This window comes from Rhipicephalus sanguineus, chromosome 4 (genome assembly GCF_013339695.2).
Source record: "Rhipicephalus sanguineus isolate Rsan-2018 chromosome 4, BIME_Rsan_1.4, whole genome shotgun sequence".
Taxonomy (NCBI): Eukaryota; Metazoa; Arthropoda; class Arachnida; order Ixodida; family Ixodidae; genus Rhipicephalus; species Rhipicephalus sanguineus.
In genome coordinates, this window is record NC_051179.1 from 47,240,265 (window position 1) to 47,260,593 (window position 20,329).

General features: G+C 46.7%; 1 protein-coding gene across 1 annotated transcript; it reads left to right on the plus strand.

Annotated features, from left to right (window-relative positions):
* The first annotated feature begins 2,206 nt into the window (after window positions 1-2,206).
* Window positions 2,207-16,822, plus strand: LOC119389912 (troponin C). The gene is made up of 5 exons (XM_037657342.2): window positions 2,207-2,359; window positions 3,744-3,771; window positions 10,000-10,143; window positions 10,931-11,182; window positions 16,781-16,822. Exons 1-5 carry the CDS (start codon window positions 2,357-2,359, stop codon window positions 16,807-16,809), a joined length of 456 nt encoding a protein of 151 aa, XP_037513270.1. The 5' UTR covers window positions 2,207-2,356; the 3' UTR covers window positions 16,810-16,822.
* The last annotated feature ends 3,507 nt before the right edge of the window (window positions 16,823-20,329 follow it).

The following is a 20,329-nucleotide window of genomic DNA, read 5'->3' on the forward strand; positions in this document are numbered from 1 at the left end:
AATGTAATCGAATGAGATTATGCAAGAAAAACTACCTCCAAACATTGGATCGATTAACATTTCCAAATTTCTGAACGAAGTCGCACATTCAGCAGTCGTTACAACACAAAATCGCTTCATTCAAAATATCGCTTTCTTGGGTGTTCTTTGAAGGAGATGTATGATACTAGAGCACCACATATGCTGGATTCAAATATGGCAGAATCGGCAGATGGAAAAACTTTATTAATTGTCCAGTAGATTAACGGCCCGGGCTCAGGTCTCCCATGTCGGGACGTCCAGGCTTTACCTCTCACAGGCCTGCTGGACTGCCCAGAGTCGGCAGAGTAATAAAATACTTTCGCTAAATTGAGGCAACTAGTTCGCAGATAGACTGCCGTAAAGCGAGACAAGAGATAAATAGAAAATAGACCTCATGCAAAATTGCTGCCATCTGTCGGAGGTTTGACGAAGCTGCCAAATCGGCGCCATGTTGGAGGCATGTGTACGAATCGTATCGCCAGGGGCGTAGCCAGAAATTTTTTTCGGGGAAGGGGGGGGGGGTTCAACCATACTTTATGTATGTTCGTGCGTAAGTTTGTATGTGCGCGTGTATATATACATAAGCAAAACTGAAAAATTTCGGGGGGGGGGGGTTCAACCCCCCAACCTACCCCCCCCCCTGGCTGTCGCTGCTATAATTTCTTGCTTGTATCTGTTTTGATAGCAGGCACCCGGAGCATAAAAAAATCTAGTCACCGTAGTGCTTTGGACATCGTTTGCATTCGCGTGTGCCGCATCGGTACATCCATGATATGTGTGGAAATTTAAGAGTCAATTTCTCCGGTTCGTTCAGATGAAGAGCATATTTTAATTGTTTTCCTAACCACGTAGATTACAGTTCAACGTCACAATGCAGTTCCCCGACTTCACTTAATGTCCTGGATTTCATCTGGCGGTACTTGAAATGTGCGACACGTTCATTCTTCACTGTTATAATGACGATGCGGCGATGTGTCTAACAAAATGTACATTTTCTCGAAAACCAGCCGCAAAAAATATTATTACCCGCTTGAAGTGACGTGTCACGTCCCTTTTTTTGAATGCTCAAGCTTCACATTACTTCATATCAGTTTAGCCTTGTCACTCCCCGTTTAACAAAAAAAAAATGCTGTAAGTGGAGGAGAGGGCGAGGGAGGGGGAATAGGAGAATGCAAAGGAGAAAATTATTCTTTTGAAAAGGTTAGGTATGTGTATGTGCGTATGTGCTCGTGTGCGTGTGTGCATGTGAGATCGTAAATACGGACAGCACAAGAGACGTCACCGTAAACCACTGGAAGAGCGAGGCTAGGTATGCATTACAAGGGGATCGCAAAGTGCGGTGACTGCAACAAAATATGCGCCGGCTCAAAACCAGCGAGGACGAGTGCCAGCAAGTTCAAAATGAAACATCGCGGTCACTACTCGCACATAATTGCAAAATCGTGGCTGACAGTGCAGCATCGCACGCACAGCGTGTAGAGAATGAGAGGCACAGTTCGACTGGCGACGGCTCGGCAAGCAGCGACCGGCGGCTAACGTTTTGCGGCGTCGCGCCGCTAAAATTAACCCCTGGCCCACCCTAGATCCAAGACAGGCGTCTACGTAACAGAGCAAAAAAAAAAAAAGAAAAAAAGAAAAATAAAGTTATAAAGAAAGGAGCTCACCAGGGAGCTCGGCTTCGCGCGTTCAAGTTACCGCGGCGGTGTTCGGAATCACTGCGACGGTTGCGTTTAGCCAGTTTGGTGCAGCGCCGTGAAAACGGGAGCCGCGGCTCGTCCAATCGGGAGCGAGAATTAGTTTAGACAGTGTGTATTCTTCCGCCACCGCTGGCTGGCAGCTTTTTGCATTTATAGCGCAATTATCAGGTTACAAAGTTCAGGAGGATACGCAGCTGATATTTCAGCTAACAGAGTGACTGTAATGCTACGAAGTTACGAGTGTTACTGTGTTACCCAGTGTAAGCAGGGTACTACTTTTCCTCGCGCAGATACACGCGTTCACGCGTTGGCTTCGCTGTGCACGGAACTGGCGCGTGGCGGTGCCAGGGCGCCCGAGGTCCTCCGCCCCTGGCCGGACACCGGTGCTGACGTCACACGAGGACCCGATCACGTGACGGATCCTCCGGCACGCGCGGTGGCTGCCGCTGTTTGTGATGCTGCGCGCGAGCGTCCAAAAATGGAGCCCCGGGCCGAGCGATCGCTTTGCGCCGACACGCCCGCTCGCCAGTCGGGACTACCACGCGACGGGAGCGCGCTTCTCTCAGCGAACAAACCTCGGCCAGACCGTCCGAAGCAGCGGTACAAGGATTTGCCGTCGTAGCCCGTCGTGATTCAACATGGTAAAGCCCTTGACTTACTCTATTCTCTATGCATTTGTCAACCCGTTCATTTAGCTAACAAAGTGTTTTAGCAGTACCCGAAAGTCGCGGGATCGAATCCTGGCCTCGGCGGCCGCATTTCGATGGAGTCAAGATGCCAGGCCCATTTGGTTGCACGTTAAAGAACCCCAGATGGCCTAAATTTCCGCATTCATCCACTACGCCGTCCCTCATAACCATTTCATGATTTTAGGACGTAGAAACCCAACAATTATATTATGTTTTAGCAGTACATTGTCTCAGTAAAGCCATGCCTCGCTGGTGGCCTGCGTGCGATAAGGCACCACGGTGTGCTAACAACGCTCGCCGGTTTGTCTTACGAAGAAAAAGAAAACTAGGAGGAACAAGGGGCAGAGTTCAATATGCTGAAAAGAGGGAATTGAAAACATGCGCGTAGCCATCGAAAATAAAATATTACCCACCAGTTTACCAACATTCAACATATAAGGACGTTCTTGAAATATAGGCGTGCCTGTATAATGAAAACTGGCTATTCGGTTTCATGTAATATGCAGCTTTCGCGCATGAACCGAGCAATGTTGTTCCAAAGAAAGTACCATGCAGTGGACTCTAATTCGCGAGCCTAACAGCATTCGCCGAACGAGGCATTTTAGACACGCACAAAAGTCATATTCTCGTCTCGTCATCGTCTAGCTCATGTCTGTTTGATAACGTAAACTTCAAACGATTTTCGTCTCGGCCCTTTTACATCCGAAACGCCGATCTTGTCATCGCATGATGTTAGAGCTGCAGCATACACGAAAAAAAAAAAAAAAAGGCACACGCACTAATTTCACACTGCCATACGCCAACGCAAGATTTAACACGTTTCGGAGTGTCATTGCAATCTCAGTTTTCCAAACGTAATACCAGGAACAAACTCTTTCATTACATCATATCTTCTACGAGTTTGCATGTCCACCAGCCAAATGTTTGCTGGTTGTTCCTGCTGCTTAAGTGTACCACAAAAGCAACATCCATTTGTTTATTAAATAAATAGGTCACGTGCACCAAACTTGTTTCAACTAATCATTCGTGTAAGTTCACAGTTGTTGCAAGATAATTTTTTTTTTTGCGTTACCATTTCCAACAACCTACACGAGCAGGAGGAATCAACGTCATTATACATTTATGTTACCTTTCTTTTAAAACCTGTATACAACTTTTATATAGTTATGCAAAACACAGTTTGAAGCTGCAGAGGCGAAGCGATGGCGCTTCAGATTCGACTGCCACTTTCTCATAACTATTGGCTTAAACGATGCACTTAGTGTTAGCATCGCACCTTAGACATTCCACTGTACGTTGAGTGCGCACTAAATTTTGTGACAAATGCTCCTTACAGGAGGACCTGACGAAAGAGCAAGTGCAGAGTAAGTCTGACTTTTTATTATTTCCTTCATTTCAAACCAGCGCCTGCATTATTTTATCTTATCTTAGAGGGACGCTAGAAAAAGAAAACAGGTAATAAATATTTGCTGTTAAATCATACATAAAATAAACTTTGTTCAGATTTGAAGGGCAAGAACTTCGGGTGACGGAAAATTTATTCACTTGCACCTCCGATGACGCCATAATGACGTCACAAATTATGTGCTATTCTTCTATAACTTCGGGCTGTTTTTGAAATACGTGAAACGTCTGAATAAGCTTCCTAGTTGAGTTCTTTTTTACCCTTGAATGAACACTCACCACGTTTCTCAACATAAACAACTTACCACAGACTGTCAATATACACAACATCCCGACAAGCTGACGCACAGTTGCCAAATACAAATGGGCGGATTAGCAGAGGTTTTCTTTCTTAGGTGTCCCTTCCCATTGGCTCGTTGCATTCGCTAACGATATGTCCGGCATCATGATTGGCTAAAAATTTGTGAATACGGGTCCAATCGGCTTAAGCAAATTAAGAGAGAAAGATGGGATAAGAGATAATCACGGAAATTTGTGAATGTTGTTTTAAAAAATTGCGTTAAACGAGAAGATCGAACTTGTTCGTTACACGAATTTAATTAATTAATCTTACAAATGCGACATATCGTAAACTTCCAAGTCGAATGCATCATGTAATGGTATTTTATACAATTGCAATACCACGCTAGAAGGAGCGTCTTTACTGAACTGACCTTCATAGAAACTGCGTCAGCCCAGAGAGATACAAACTGACTGCTTTAGCCAACGCCATCCAAAACTGCGCGGACGTCGTCCGAGTGGAGCACTTTGACTGCATGAGAAAATGGTTCGTCTGAGGCGACCGAAATACCCTGGCAGCCTTGAATCTGGCACCTCGCCAGGCTAACAGTTTACCTCAGCTGCAGCCTGCGTACTTGTTTTTTTATTCAGACTCCACTCATTCGCGTTGCTCATCGTCTCTTCTTGCTCAGTGAAAACGATTAATGTACGCATTTATGTAACAAAGAAAGCATAGTCGCGCCGTAGATACGTAACCACTTGCAGTAGAGGAACGAAACGTTACAATTCTATTTACCTATTAATTAGAGCCGAACATTTTCCCACGAGAATTACGTTAAAAAGTGAGTTACGAAAAGCTGCGGAGATGAGATGCGTTTGGAGCGGAATCTTGGCGAGCATGCAGTTTTCAACCGTGCATGTTGTCGGTGAAAAATTTGCATTTGGCATTACGAAAGCACGCCAACCTAAGAACGAAAGAGCATCGCTGCGTCACGAACTGTTTCATGAAATACCGCGAATTTCGATCACGTAATCAAGTTCTGTCCGCACGATACTCCAACAATAAACACTAAACGTAGTTTGTCTGCCATTTACTGCCACGCATAGACTGCGCAGATGTTAGCACATTAGTCCGTGGTAGCGGCCACAGCGGTAGCTTCTCACGGCGTACTGAACAATTGCGGTAGCTTCGTAACAAACAAAATAAGGAATAATAAATCACCGAAGAGACCTGGCTAAAAGTACGCAGTACTTGCATACACGTGTATATGAGTTCTGTATTCGTACGCCTGTACCTTTTATTGGCTTTGAGTTCAATGAATCTTTACCAAAATCAAAACCGAATAAAAATTTGTACTACTTTCAGCCGTTCTGAGCAGTGCTTTCTCTTGCGCTGGTAGCACACTGCGCCCAGATTGTGCGTTAAGTTTGTTCGCATTTGTAACTTTTATCCGACGTCTTCATTGTCATGGCAGCTGGGAACGCGCCCAGAAGGTACGGCGTCCAGCTAGATGTAGCCAAATTAACAATAGAATAATAACAGCGAACATAGTGCTCGACGCCTTTCCTTGCAGAGGTGCGCCTCCCATGTGAAATGTTAACACTAAGCGTACGACCGACATCGTCTTATTCAAGCCCTTAATACTCTCTGATATTGGAAATACACAAGATTATAACCGCCATAGGTTTCGTTCGCCCGGGAGAACGTTACCGAAGGAATCGCGCTACGTATCTTTTCATTCTTCTTCACTTTTCTTGTTACTTGAGTAACAGGAAACGAATTCTCATAGACGAAGATGCGTACCATAATTACGAGGTGTGACCCTGCAACGGAAAGCGCCTAGCTTTTCTTTTCTTTCATGCGTACTATATCTATACGAATTACGAAAGTACAATGACTTATAACATTGTGTTAAAATTACCTGAAAAGAAAGCATTTTTTTAGGGGCGAAGCTCCTTAAAGCGGCACCCGTTCGTCCCCGTCGTAGTGCGTAACCAGTCTTAACGCTAGTACCAGATCTTGACCTCCAAGGTGGTGCCGGTGGGAGATTTCTCCTGTGCGTTGTTGAACAATAAAAAATTCGCAGCGTGCGCGTTAACTAAAAGCCGAATTCTTCTGTCTCTCATTCCCCATTAGCAGCCATTGGCATGTTCCAGTAGGAAACGTTAGTAGAAGTAGAAGTGTAAGTGTTAGCTAAAAGCCGACTTCTTCTGTCTCTCATTCCCATTAGCAGCCGTTGTTTACCTCCAAGGTAGTGCCTGGTGAGATTTCTCCTGTGCGTGATTAAACAATAAAAATTTTGTTCAAAACGCCGTTGATTGATGAAATAGACCAACGAAAGACGCCAGATGTTTTCTAAAAGCAAAACGAAAAGACGCCAGATGTGTCTAAAGCAAAACGAAAAGACGCCAGCTGCTTAACGAAAGACGCCAGATGTTTTCTAAAGCAATGGTTTTCTAAACAATGAAAATTCACAGCGTACATGTAAAATTAAAGTGAGCTGCAAGTCGTCATAACTCTCATCGAACCTTTAGTATAAACGCGCCCGATCTCACATCGGTGATGATGTACTGGGCAGAATTCACGGAAGATTCACGGTTTACCGATGAACCTCCGCAGCTTCGCCCACTCATCATCATTCACTCCGTAGATATGCTGTGATTTTTTTTCATTAATTCACCACTGGGCACATAATAATACATTACACGAATTTCATTTCATAATTATTCTATGGTAAACTTCTTCAACCTGGCGCTGCGACGTTCACCCGTTCACATTCAGCCCCGTGGCCTTCCCTCTTGACGCTGCTCGTAATTCCGCTTCACTGCAGCACTAGGTTGCTTGAGGCAGAGCACGCTCTTCAGAACATGCGAGTGCGAGTGAGTGAGTGAGTGAGTGAGTGAGTGAGTGAGTGAGTGAGTGAGTGAGTGAGTGAGTGAGTGAGCGAGTGAGCGAGTGAGTGAGTGAGTGAGTGAGTGAGTGAGTGAGTGAGTGAGTGAGTGAGTGAGTGAGTGAGTGAGTGAGTGAGTGAGTGAGTGAGTGAGTGAGTGAGTGAGTGAGTGAGTGAGTGAGTGAGTGAGTGAGTGAGTGAGCGAGCGAGCGAGCGAGCGCAACACATTACGCGTTGACAGCATAGCGCGCACGCCGTGCGCAGGCCAGGTGAGGCCGCAGTACGAGAATTCCTTGATGATCGCAACGAACCGCCCCATTACCTCAGATTAGTGAAGCTGTAACGTTCGGTTAGCTAAACAGGCATTTATTTTAGTACGTAAGTGCAAACTACTTGCGCGAGCACTATAATGCAGTCTTCGGGTCATAATAAGGGTATTTAACGACCGAGTTTGATGGAACGGTGTTCATTTCTGTAGTACTTACAGCAGTCATGAGTTTATATTTGCTATTTCTTCAACAGCGGTTGTTATATCACTGATGATGAAGAACATGGCACATTTTGAATCTTCTTTCTAGAAATTCTCATGTTTCATAACCCCGCACGGATCAAGAGCATAGGCTGGTGTACTTGTGAGCTTTTTGTTACTCCCGAAATGGGCACTTCTCCACAACGCAAGGTAGTGTGTGGTGAAGCACGCTTTCCGTGGGGAAACACTGGCCTAACGCGCACCACGCGAAGGGATATCATTTGTAAAGCGTTTATTTCCGTTTAATATAACTGCAGTCAGATTCTTCTTTTGTTATTTGCTACAGGGTGGTCGGAGTAACTTAGGTGTAGTTGAAAGGATAGCTTTGATATACGGCTTGGGTTGAACGAGGGAGTTATGTCACCCTCAAACTGGAGATGCATTTGGGATACGCGGTTGGGACTTTGACCGCATTCATCAGCTAATATACTGGTGACTCATACACCACGAATACTTATCTCACTGTTGTCTCTTGTTGGCGTAATAAACACTGCCCTACACCCCTCCCCACTCTCCCCTGAAAACGTAATCGGGAAGAACAAACAACTGTACAGGCGTTTCGATTGCCGCCCTACAGGATTACGGTATGTCAACCAAGCAGATTAACGAGCGCTCATACTTAATTTATGTATGATTGCTGGAAAGCGGTGGAACTTTCATCAGTTCAGTGCACAAAATTATTGCCGATAGCTTCAGAATCTATACACCGTGGCAAAGAAAGCGGACGAGGCACACAAACCGGAATTCAGGGGGGTCACCTCTCGCAAAGCGTCTCTCACTTCCTTTGAAGGGGAGGGAGCGCGCCGCACCGAGCCATTTGTTCGGAGCAAAAAAAGAGCCGGGGCTTGTGCGCACTCTCGGCCCTAGCGTTTACGGCCCGTCCCATCCCAAGTCCTCCAAGAATAGCTGCCGGCAGGCACGCGCCGCTGTGCTCTGTGGCCTGCGGATCCTCTTGCGGCCGCTGGCACTCCTTGCTAGCGCGGCGGATTCTTCGCCGCTCTGTCGACATCCGCCGGCGGCCGCCCACGTGCGATAGGCCTAGCGGGACGAGAAAAACACCGTTCAGGCTTACAACTGACACCGAAACATTATCAAAAGTAGTACGACCTGTATGGCATGTGCGGAGGAACGGTGCTTCTGAACACGTATACACGAAGCAGGCAGGGGCGGCGTCAGAGGGGTGCGCGGGGTGTGCACCCCCCTCCCCCCCCCCCGAAAGAGCAGACATAGTCAAAACACAACGCATAAGTTCCCAGCCTCCCTTTCCCCCTGAAGGACCTTACTGGAGCCCCCATCCCCCCTCCCTCCCTGTAATGGAGAAACCTGCTCGCGCTTATGAGTATACATATATGTGCAAACAGGGCACAAGTTAGGGCAGACTGTTGCGAAGCAGCTGCATATATAGCGCTTATGAGTGCATCTGCTTCTTTCCTCTTGCTTTGCTCCCGCCCGATTTTGTCCGTCTTCCATCTGTTCAGCGTTGTTGATCGAAACCTTTACGTCATGCACTTTTACGGTCATGCATTTTTATGGGCTCAGCGATTCTGGCGTTAGCCGCGGTGTCACCAAGCTCGAAGCGCAGTGCGTGTCGGTGTATACCTTGGGGCCAAATATGAACTTTGCGCCATTAGAACCCCCGTATATCCTCATCACCGTCATCATGTCGATACCTTGCAGGCACGTCCACCTTGCACGATGCCGGTAATTTTGACCATTTTCTCGGCTCTCTATGTATGTATGTTTACATTACTTCTAAGAAAGCCCGAATACAGCGCCGAGAGCAGTAGCTAGCATCCTTCGAAATAATGGCTCCTTGAGCTGGTTGGCGAAACATTACTTCAGACAAGGCAATTTTATTTTTCTTGTGTATACTACAGTAATGGCAGAGGAAATGTCCCGTGGCCTTCTTCATTTCCATCGTTTTGCGCATACCCCACAAAAAAGAAAGAAAAGAAGAAACCTCTTTTGTCTCAAGTAATATAGTCACATCTGTAGCGAGTCTCCGCAACTATGTGCTTACCGCGACACGCCGTTTATTCACATGTCGCTACCCCTCTACCTCAAGGTACCCCACAGAGTCCTGTAGAAAAGCTTCGTCCTCGAGCCCATGTTCGACACCGATGTCGATGTTTTGATTTACGACTGGTGGCCGTGAAAAAGAAAACGTAAATTACGACCTACAAAATCCTCTGAACATTGAAGCAGCTTAGAGAGCAAGCACCATAATCAAAACACAACGCACAAGCTTCCCGCCTCGAAGGAGCTCACAGGTCGTGGGTAATTACTAATTCGAGAAAGAGAGATAGAATCAAATACCCGCACTCATTTGATTCATATATCTGTCAACGAACGCGGGATACCCAGCCAAGAGCATCCTTATTTCTCCACAATTAGTCAGCCTTCCTTTCGTATGTGCGTCGCCTCATCTCTTTGTGATGTCGCGCCCGTATTTGTGAATGTGCCTATCGCTGTCTATTTTCCACATGCAGTGTTGCGCAAGGCGTTCGACATGTTCGACCGCGACAAGAAGGGCTACGTGCACACCAACATGGTGTCGGCGATCCTGCGTACGCTGGGTCAGACCTTCGAGGAGAAGGACCTCAAGGAGCTCATCTCCGAGATTGACCAGGACGGTGAGCACAAGCCTACTACTATACGCGACGCCTGAAACATATGGCGGCCACGACGATATACGCAGTGACTTTCGGTGCATGCTATATTTGCGTAAACAGCCTCTGAGGTCTGCTCGTGTTGTTTATATGTTAATATTGTGCGGACATGCATTTTGACACCTCCCGTCAATATAGTTTCCGTCGATCCACTTCACCTGCCGCCTAAAGGAGTACTGACACAAAATTAAAATATTTTCGGCTTGTTGCTCTAAATAAAAGCACGAGTGCCGAGAACCCTAAAAACAGTGTCACAGTGCTTGGGAATGCATGGGATATATTTTTAACACTGCTACCTTAAAAAAAACGCCCCCCCCCCCGCCCTAAAAAAAAATCGCAGTATGAAATGAGCCGAGGATACACTGAGGAGTGGAGTGGATAATTTGGTTACATATATGATAACAGTCATGTGAAAATTGCTCTACGATGGCAACACACCACGCAGTATGAAGTTAACGGAAAACAGTCGATCGTTTATCGCTGAAGTTTTTCTGCACATGTGAATTGTGCAATCGGTAAAACTTTATTTTTCTCGCACTAAAAAAAAAAAGATAAATAAAAATAAGGAACAGCTGTGACCTTAACTTGTGAGTGCCACTCTTAACTTCTGAGTTCCACTCAAACTGGGCTTTCGTGTTCGTGTACATCTTTGGCACTTTAATTTTAAGCTAAAAAAAATCACCCGAAGCGACTGGTTGGTCGCGTGTAATTCGCGTTCACAACAACGAGACGGACGGTGTTGTCGCTGCAGGCTCCGGCGAGCTGGAGTTCGACGAGTTCGTGGCGCTGGCCGCGCGTTTCCTGGTCGAGGAGGACAGCGAGGCGATGCAGGAGGAGCTCCGCGAGGCCTTCCGACTGTACGACAAGGAAGGCAACGGCTACATCAACGTCTCCGACCTGCGCGAGATCCTGCGCGCCCTGGACGATGCGCTCACCGAGGACGAGCTGGACGAAATGATCGCCGAGATCGACACCGACGGCAGCGGAACCGTGGACTTCGACGGTACGTATTGTACACACGAAAAACCATGGGCCGACTGCATCTAACTTTCACTTTGGCTGAGTTCGGTGTGAGCGATAAATCACTGAAGAAATCTTTGAAAGGCAGCAGAGCACCTAAGCAGGCGACGCGTGCACCTGGTGGTTGTCGACATGACGTTGGAACCATAGAGTTTCCTACAATACTTACTAGAGGGAACTCTGGCGCTAGTGTCTATGGGAGCTGCAATGCATCGCGCTTCAGCCAGCATGGGAATCATGGGTAGTACACGGATTTGTCTAAACTTCGTTCTTTCGGCTCCGTTTGGCTCCGCGTCGCCTGCATCCGCTTTGTCGCAAAACGAAGTTCAGCAAAAGTCAGCAGTTCCACTTCACCGCTTTAACTTCTTTAGCCTCACTGATTCAAATCTGGTCACGAAGTTCACAACGATCCATTCTTTTATCCGAAAGAAAACCAAAACATAGCAATAAACAAAGCCACAAGTGCGTTCGAAGCCCACAAGCACGAAGACTAGGCAAATCCGTGTACTACCCATCATTCCCATGGTGGCTGAACGATCGCAGCGCCAGAGTTCCCTCTAGGTCATTTTAGGAAACTCTATGGTTGGAACCGCCTGCTCCGAGATGTTTCCAGCAGCCCCTTATCTTTGAGGCCACGCCAAGGCACCCCCGCGCTCAGGATCACGCGTGATTTCCAGCAAGCGGTAATGGAACCGTTTTCTTCAGTTTCGGCATCAAAAACCGTCTATTTTAAAGGCGAAAGCCTTAGATGCCTCATCAAAAGCGAAATTTGACCGCCGGCGTCTCGCGTCCCGCGGCGTCGGGGACGAGTGATGCAAAAAAAAAACCTCATCACGACATGACGTCACAGATCGCAGCAAACTTGTGACGCCATTATGACGTCATAATGGTGTCACGGTGACGTCACGCCACATGATGATGTCATCACCTGGCACCGTAGCTTGGCCAAAGATGGTCCGATCACGGAGGCAATGCAAAACCAGGTGAGGGGGCCTCCGATATTGGAGGCAGTGCAAAACCACGTTACGTGCAGAAGGCTTTCGAAGGGTGGCGAGGCAGCATCAATATATCGGCTGAGGGGAAAAAGAAGATGGCTTTCGCCTTCGAGTCGTCTTAAATGAATGCATAAGGGACCTTGTGAGTTTTTCCTAGCTGTTCATGACGCTTCCACTCCCCAATGAAAAGTCCGGAGCTGGGCAGGTCACGTGTAAGGCTGGGTGTAGTTGGCCAGTGGTCTTTCAGAACGATGGAACGGGATGTCAAGGGAAGGAAAACACAGTCCAGGAAAGCATGGAATTACAGGTGGTGAGTCCCAATTAAAGTTTTTACACCTGGAAATATATCAGTTCGTCCAATTCAAAAGTAATTGGATATAGTTTGGAGAGGCATTTGTCCTGCAGTGAACATAAAAGAGCCTGCTGTAATTGGAACACCACGTCACGCTATCGAGGTCTCGCATGCGACGCATGCGCGCAGCAACGGTGTGTCATGTCTATTTCCTACTTGAAAGGATCTGTTCACCTTCCAATGAACTTCTACCACAACTGCAATCTCTCACGCACGCTATTTCACCAGTTCTTGCAAGTCACGAAAAAAAATACAAATGAACATCTACCACAACTGCAATCTCTCACGCGCGCCATTTCACCAGTCCTTGCAAGTCACGAAAAAAAAAAACAAAAAAAAATACTGCAGTTTTGCACCTTTAATTATGGAAACCGAAACTATAGCTTCTGTAAGCAAAGGGACGTTTCTAAAAGGCGTTCAGTCGACATATTGCACACAATACTTACATATACGTCGTTCGTTGCACTGTAGACATTCTTGGAGGAATAGTTCATCGCAACGAGCAGCCACTTACTTGTCCGACTCCGTTTATCGAAACTTGTGCAAGGGTATGCACCAATACAACCAGGGACGTTGCCAGGGGCGTAGCAACAAAGGGGAGGGGGGGAGGGGGTTTGAATCTTCGAACCTTACTCCAGCTACGCCAATGAATTGCTAGAAAGTACCGGGAACTGACTAAGTAATTAATTTCGAGTCAACCAAAAACGGCGTAGCCGCCTTCTTGAGCCAATGGGAGCTTTAAAAAGATAAAATAAAAAAATACAAACAGCGAATATCACAAGCACGGCGTAATTAGGCTTCATTGCATTGTCAAAATAGCCGGCCGAACTTTTGTTTGTTTGTGGCGAGCCCAATGTGAATTAAGCTATAAGTACATGGCGCGTAGACACGTCTCAGCGGTTTTGGTACGGCAGAGTTGAGATATTTAGTAGACTCACTAATGCCACTGCAGCCACCAAAAGCGTGCAGAAAGCTTTGTTCTTTGGTCCACACAACTATACCAACAACCAGGGCCGTACCCAGGAATTATTTTCGGGGGGTGTTTGTGTGTAGAACGGGTAACTTTGGCAACTTGTGGTCGCTGTGAGGGCGTGCAAGTATATTAGTATCACCCGAAAAGTGAAAGCATGAAAAAATTTCGGGGGGTGTCAGAACCCCCTCAACACCCCCTTAGTTACGACCCTGCCAACAACCCAACTAGTGGCGTAGCCAGAAACTTGTTAAATTAACCTTTATGTATGTTCGTGCGTGTGTTTGTATGGGTGCGTGTATACACATGCAAAACTGAAAAATTACGTGTTGGGGGGGGGGGGGGGGTGAAACGCCCCAACCAACATCGGCTCGAGCTAGACGACGTACGAGCGACGCTCCTCTGTCGAGCTCGTCTCGAGTGACAAGGCGTATCGTTGAGGCCGGAAGCTGCGAGCGAACCAGATGCGCCGACAAGGCCAAGATCAATCCCAATACAAAAGGCAAAAAGAAAGAAACAGAAGCGAGCACTCGCATCGCATCATGAACAGGAGAACGAGAGACGCGTGGGCCCAGCCGGAGTAACCGGAATCGCTTCTCTCGCCCGCCAGGCCGCCTTTCCGCCGACGTTTCGCGATCCTCACCACCGCGAACGAGCGGTGGTGCTCGCGAGCCTTCCCTTCGTGCGTGCGTTCTTCTGTCTGTACATACGCGTACGTAACAGGCCGGTCGACCCCGACCCCTTTCTGCTTGACGTCGTCTTCGACGGCCCGCCCCGTTCTTCGACGACGGCGGCAGTGTGACGGCGCGTACGCGACCAGTTCTTCTTCTTCTTTTTCTTTCTTTGTTTTATTGAGCCTCTTGTCGGCCTGTTTTTAATGAAGTGTCTGCCATATACACATATACGGCGAGTCAGTTAATGAATCTTTTCCTTCTGGATAGGAAAACGTTTTTTTTTTTTTTTTTTTTTTTGGCGCTCGAAACTCCGGGAGCGTCTTCTGGAGGAAGCAGCTGCTCAGTCCAGATTATTTTATACTCTTACACCTGCGTTTAGAGCAAGCGCATATAATCGCGAAGCTGTTTGTCGCCCTCTATCGCGCGAAATCACGCTATCGTGATCGTTTGTCCCAGCCAAGGAGAGTTAAAAAAAATAAATAAAAATTAATTTGGTTTTACCTGACCTGCAGTCCTCTCGCCAAGGATGGCTGCCCCGCAACACTCTAAAAAAAAAAAGCCTTTTGACTCCTTTCGGGGAGCCTTAACTTGCCACGTACATGACTCTCTTTGAAGAGGCACGTCAACTTTCTTTGGAAATCATTATACTCTCTTCGGAGACTCGTTTGTCCTACAAGAGAGTTAACGTGTCTCTTTAAAGAGAGTCATATACGCGGCAAGTCAAGACTCCTCGAAAGGAGTCACACATACACTTCTTTTTCTTAAGAGTGTATACTCGAAGAAAAAAAAGGGTCCTTTGACTCTTTTTTGAGAGTTCTGGCTTGCCACGTAAATGGCTCTCTTTAAAGAGGCGCGTCAACTCTCTTTGGCGATCTTTATACTCTCTTCGCGGAGTCGCTTGACCCACATGAGAGTTAACGTGCCTCTTCAAAGAGAGTCATATACGTGGCAAATCAGGACTCCCCGATAGGAGTCACACATACTGCTTTTTTTTTTTCTTCTTAGAGTGTACAAGTGATGGAAATTCTGATCACCTGACAAGGAAAGTCTCAGCTACGGTAGTTAAAGGAGGAGGAGGAAGGAAATTAAGGAAAGGCAGGGAGGTTAACCAGACGCGCGTCCGGTTTGCTACCCTACGCTGGGGGGAAGGGATGAAGGGATTAAAAGAAAGAAAGAAGAGGGAAGAAGGCACTGCCAGGGTACATATGCACCTGTCCATAGAATGCCTACAAGCGGTCGTTTAAGCCGGTCGATTTTAAAAACAGCAGTAATGCTCGCGTCGCTTTGCTGGCCTGCGATGCGTAGGGCCACGATCCGAGGATCTTCTCTTCGGAAAACGGTCTGTCATCTAACTTGTTCAGCGCATCGCGCAGAACGTTTCTTTCGTTCACAAAACGTCCACAGAAACACAGTAGATGTTCTATCGTTTCGTTGCTATTGCACGAGTCACATTTTGAGGTGTCTGCCATTCCTATGCGAAAAGAGTACGCCTTCGTGAAAGCTACTCCTAACCACAGGCGGCACAGTAAAGTTGCATCACGGCGGGGGAGGTGCGATGGAACTTGGAGCTTCCTCGATGGGTCTAGTTCATGCAGGCGACGGTTCCAGACACTGGGGTCACTCAACCAAGTTTGCGTCATGGTGTCAGCGAACGAGCGTAGACCCTTTGCAGCGTCTGTCCTCGACAAGGGTATTGGGGTTGTCTGGGCATCCTCGTGAGCGGACCGAGCAGCATCATCAGCGAGGTTGTTCAGGGTGTCACACGGGACGACATCAACAGCAGCGGAGCTTGCCGCCTTACGTGCTGCTATCCTTTATATCGCGGAAGCCCAGCCTCAAAAGTGGGCTGTCTTTTGCGACTCTAAGGCATCCCTTCAGAGTCTGCAATCAGCATTACGACGAAGGGTGCACGAGCAGTTAGTGAACGAAATGAGAGAAGCTCTTCACCAAGCTTTATCGAAGGGACATGACGTTGTGTTCCAATGGCTGCCGGGACATTGTGGTATTGTGGGTAACGGTAGTTAAAGAAAAGTAATATTGACTGGCAGGTAATACGGTTATGACGTCCGGCTTTTCGGGCTTTCTCTCTTTTTCTTTTTTTTTTTCGCTGCCTCTTTCCCCCACATTGCGTAGTACGGCAAATTACGTCATCTTGTCCACGATCACGACGACAATTTCCGACCGTCTCGCTCGCGTAATTAATAACGTTGGTTTTCCTCCGTTTTAACCATAGGCGTGCGAAGGATTTCTCATCAGGGGGCGCGAAGGTTCATCGCAGCGCCCCCCCTCCCCCTACTAAGTCAATGTACGAGGCAGATTTTGCGCCCCCCCCCCCCCCATCTTAGGTGACAAAGTGGGGGGGGGGGCCACTGCCCCTCCCCCTCCGTGCGCACGCCTATGGTTGTAACAGCAACACCATCCTCATTCGTCTCGGTCAGATGACTGGGTTGTCTACCAACCTCTTTTTCTACTGCTTGAAATACGACGCCGCATACGCCTTGCACTCTATACAACCTATAATCTAAGTTTCTCTCTTGACATGATCTATTTTTTTTATCTATCTTGACAGCCTTCCTCAAATTTTTTGCAGAGTTCATGGAGATGATGACCGGCGACTAGACCAATGGCCCTTTGCTCCCCGAAGCGCCACAGGGACGGAATGTACTTCACCAGAGAAAGGAATCTCCAACACCACCTCCTTCGACCAGAAGCGCGGAAACAACGAAATAAAGATGAAAAAAAAAACGTGACAGCACAAAGCGTCAGCGATTGAAAGCGAGAGAGAGAGAGAAAGAGTTAAAAATGTTCTTCGAAAAAGAAAAAAAAAAGTATATATATAAAAAAAACCGCTATCCGTGCCACAAAACGGAAGCGCAACCGCGAATGCACGAGCCTCGGATGCTGGCTTCGCGATGACGTTGTTTTAAACTTTGTTTCCTCTGTTTACTTTATAGCGTTGGTTTATCGCCGTTTGAGTTTGTGGTCTCTCACTCATTGGCACGTTTAGAACTCCAGCTACGTTGCGCCTGCGTGTTCCGTGGCATGCTCGCATTGTAAGACCCTTGACTGATTAAAGGAAATTATAATACCTGTTAGTGTATACCTGCCTTGTCATCAAATGATAGATTCTGTCACGTGAACTACGCGGCGCTTAGTCACAGAAGTTAGTATAAGCGAATGACGGTGTTTGAAAGCAAATGTAACGAAGAGAAAATTACTCGCTGGATGTGTCAAATAAAAAATTCGTTTGTTTCTGTTCTTGGCTGTCCCTTGCTTGCTGTCCCTTAGTTTATACACTTCTGATTACAGGCGTTTAATTAATGCTTCATCTAGACGTGACACTGAGTTCCCTGGTTTGATTTTCCCCTCCCGGTGCTTATAAAGTTCTCAGAATGAAGCTGTGAGTGGTCTTCACGATTAAGGTGTATGCGGTTTCACTATGTTTATACGTTATTATAGATTGCTCTATACTCCTCCTGGTACAAACCCAGAAAACGACTTTGCGCATGCGTTTGACCTTGAAGCTCAGCCAATGTCACTTTTCTGCTGTTCTTCGTCGCATGCGCGTCGTCCTAGCAACGGACATGCGTAGTGTCGGTTCGTTCTCCTCCTCAGCGCGCCCCTCTCCGTCGGTTGGCGAGGGCGACCCGCTGGGCGCGCGTCCCTCGAGACCTCAACTCCTGGTGGGGGCAGTGTGTCGCTGTTTCTTGGCTTTTGTCCCTTTCACTGCGAGGATTCATTCATTCATCCATTCATTCAGTTTCTGTGTCATTCGCAGCAATGCCGGGAAGGCAGACCATATATGGGGCAAGTTGACTGCTGGCTTCTGGAAGTCGTCTGCACCATAGAAAGGTCTTACGATAAAAAAAAAAGTAACGAAGCGACTCCGGCATTTATTCATTTATTTTATTATCTTTACAGTATTTGAGAATGAACTCGCGTATAGCACACAAAGGTCGTGCGGACCCTAGGACCTGCCCCTCGCATTTCTTTTGCAAATTCATTTCATTTGTCCTTCGCAGTTTACTAAACCACAGGAACGAACTAAATTTTCTTGTAATCAATCCCTTGCGGTCATTAAAAATTTCGATTGGCAACACCCTTAACTGTCCCACCTCCCTGCGCCGGGGCGTAGCCAGAAATTTTTTTGCGGGAGGAGTTGAACCATACTTTATGTATGATCGTGCGTGCGTTTATATGCATGTGTGCGCATATATATATGCACATACAAAACTGAAAATTTTCGGGGGAAATTGAACCCTCCCATCCCCACCCCCTCCGTCCATTGGCTATGCGAGTGTCTTTGTGCTTTTAGCTATTCTGGTAAGCTTTATCATCTTTTAAACGATTGGTTCTAGCTTGCAGGAATATTTTCGGATTAACAAACTGCATCATTTTCCCATACTTAATTGGATTTGAACGGACTCTGAAGATAAACGAATAACAAAAGCGCTTCTCTTGCAACAAGAAGGCTTTTGGTAAGCCGGGAACACCCCCCCCCCCCAAAAAAAAAGAAAAAAAGAAAAAGAAGATAAAGAAGCTGGTGGCGACACCGCCCTGTGGTTCCCGCACTAACTCGCCGTGACGTCACTGGCTCTGACGGTGTCTTTTATGGCTTACGTAATTCTTCAGCGGGCAAATGTCACGAAATTTCATTGAGTCGATGTGTTCAAAATACGGGAAAAAAAAGACGACTATAGAATCTATGACGTCACACTGATATCCAGATGCGGGATTTTCGGCGCGAAATTCACGTATGCAAATTAACAACAGTACCGTTCATAGAGAATAAGTTATTAGTCTGACTGTAAGTTTTACATTAGCGTTCCTTTAAGTCTGGGATATCTGGGAGGAGCGGGCATTTCCTCCTTTTAATTGTAGTTCATAGCCATTTTATAGCAAGAAGTTCATAGCAAGCAGTCAAAACACAACCCCCCACTCGCACTCCCACCATCTCTCCGGGGAAAAAAATAAAAAAAATAATTTTCTTTAGCTACACCAGTGGTTTATTTCATGAAGTTGTATTTCATAATAACGCTATTTCATGATATATTGTAAAACCGTGCATTGACACGGTCCTTATGCGTTAGCTGGGAATTACCATAGTACGTCTTAATGGCTTTGTGGTATCGTTACAGACTATATCTTCCCTTCTTTCATTCTTTCACATCCCCTTTCTCCTTCCCAAGTAAAGGGTAACCAACTGGAGATTTTCTCTGGTTAACCTCCCTAGTCTTTACATTTCTATTTCTTTCTTTTACGGAGAGTGAAAATTGACGCAGCAGGCTTCATTTTTTGGGGAGGTACGTACTTCTCCAGCCTTCTTGACGCGATATTAGCTGTTAATTTCCCATACATCATGGAAGTTTGTCAGACGCTCAGTGGCATCACCAACTTTCAATACTGCTGAGAAAACAATTGGGACACATAAGCAAACCCACGGAACAATTACATCACGTCCCTATTCATATTCACGTAGGAATTAACCTATAAAGATTTCGACGGAATTATACCTTTGTGGTTCGGTTAGTTAATTAGGGCTTTACACTGGATCCAGTCAACTCACCCTGCCACTTAAAATTTCCCTCCTACTTAATTCTCTTCTTCTCCATCTTTATATGTCTATGGTAGTCAACGTGGCGCGTGCTTGGTTGACCTCCGTGCCTTTCCCCTTCGTCTCTCTTTCTCCCTCGGAGGAAGGGGGATTGAGAAATATATGCTGGGCATCTGGGCCTTATCATTTTGACCCGCCCGTGAATACACTGCCATCCAGAGTCTTGGGCTTCCAGTTTCCTCGTGAGCAATACGTGTTTTCCGATGAGATCGAATTATCTGAAGATAAGTCTTGTGTGCACGCAGTTCATGTCGCGTCCAGCGCCCGCAGCTTAGTGCTCTGGGAAGGGTTATAACCTTTGGTTCTGCGTTTTGTATGAATGAGAAAGAGAGAGAGATAGAGAGCAAGGACATGAATGAACTTAGCTCTGCCAAGGATGAACACAATTTCGGGAAGGGCGCACAGAGGAGGTTGGTGAGGAAATCACTTGCGGCAACCTATCAGAGAAGACGACCAAAAAAAAAACTACAACGTAAAGTTCAACGGGTGAGGGTGGTTTTTTGGCGCTGCAACAAGTTTTTCATT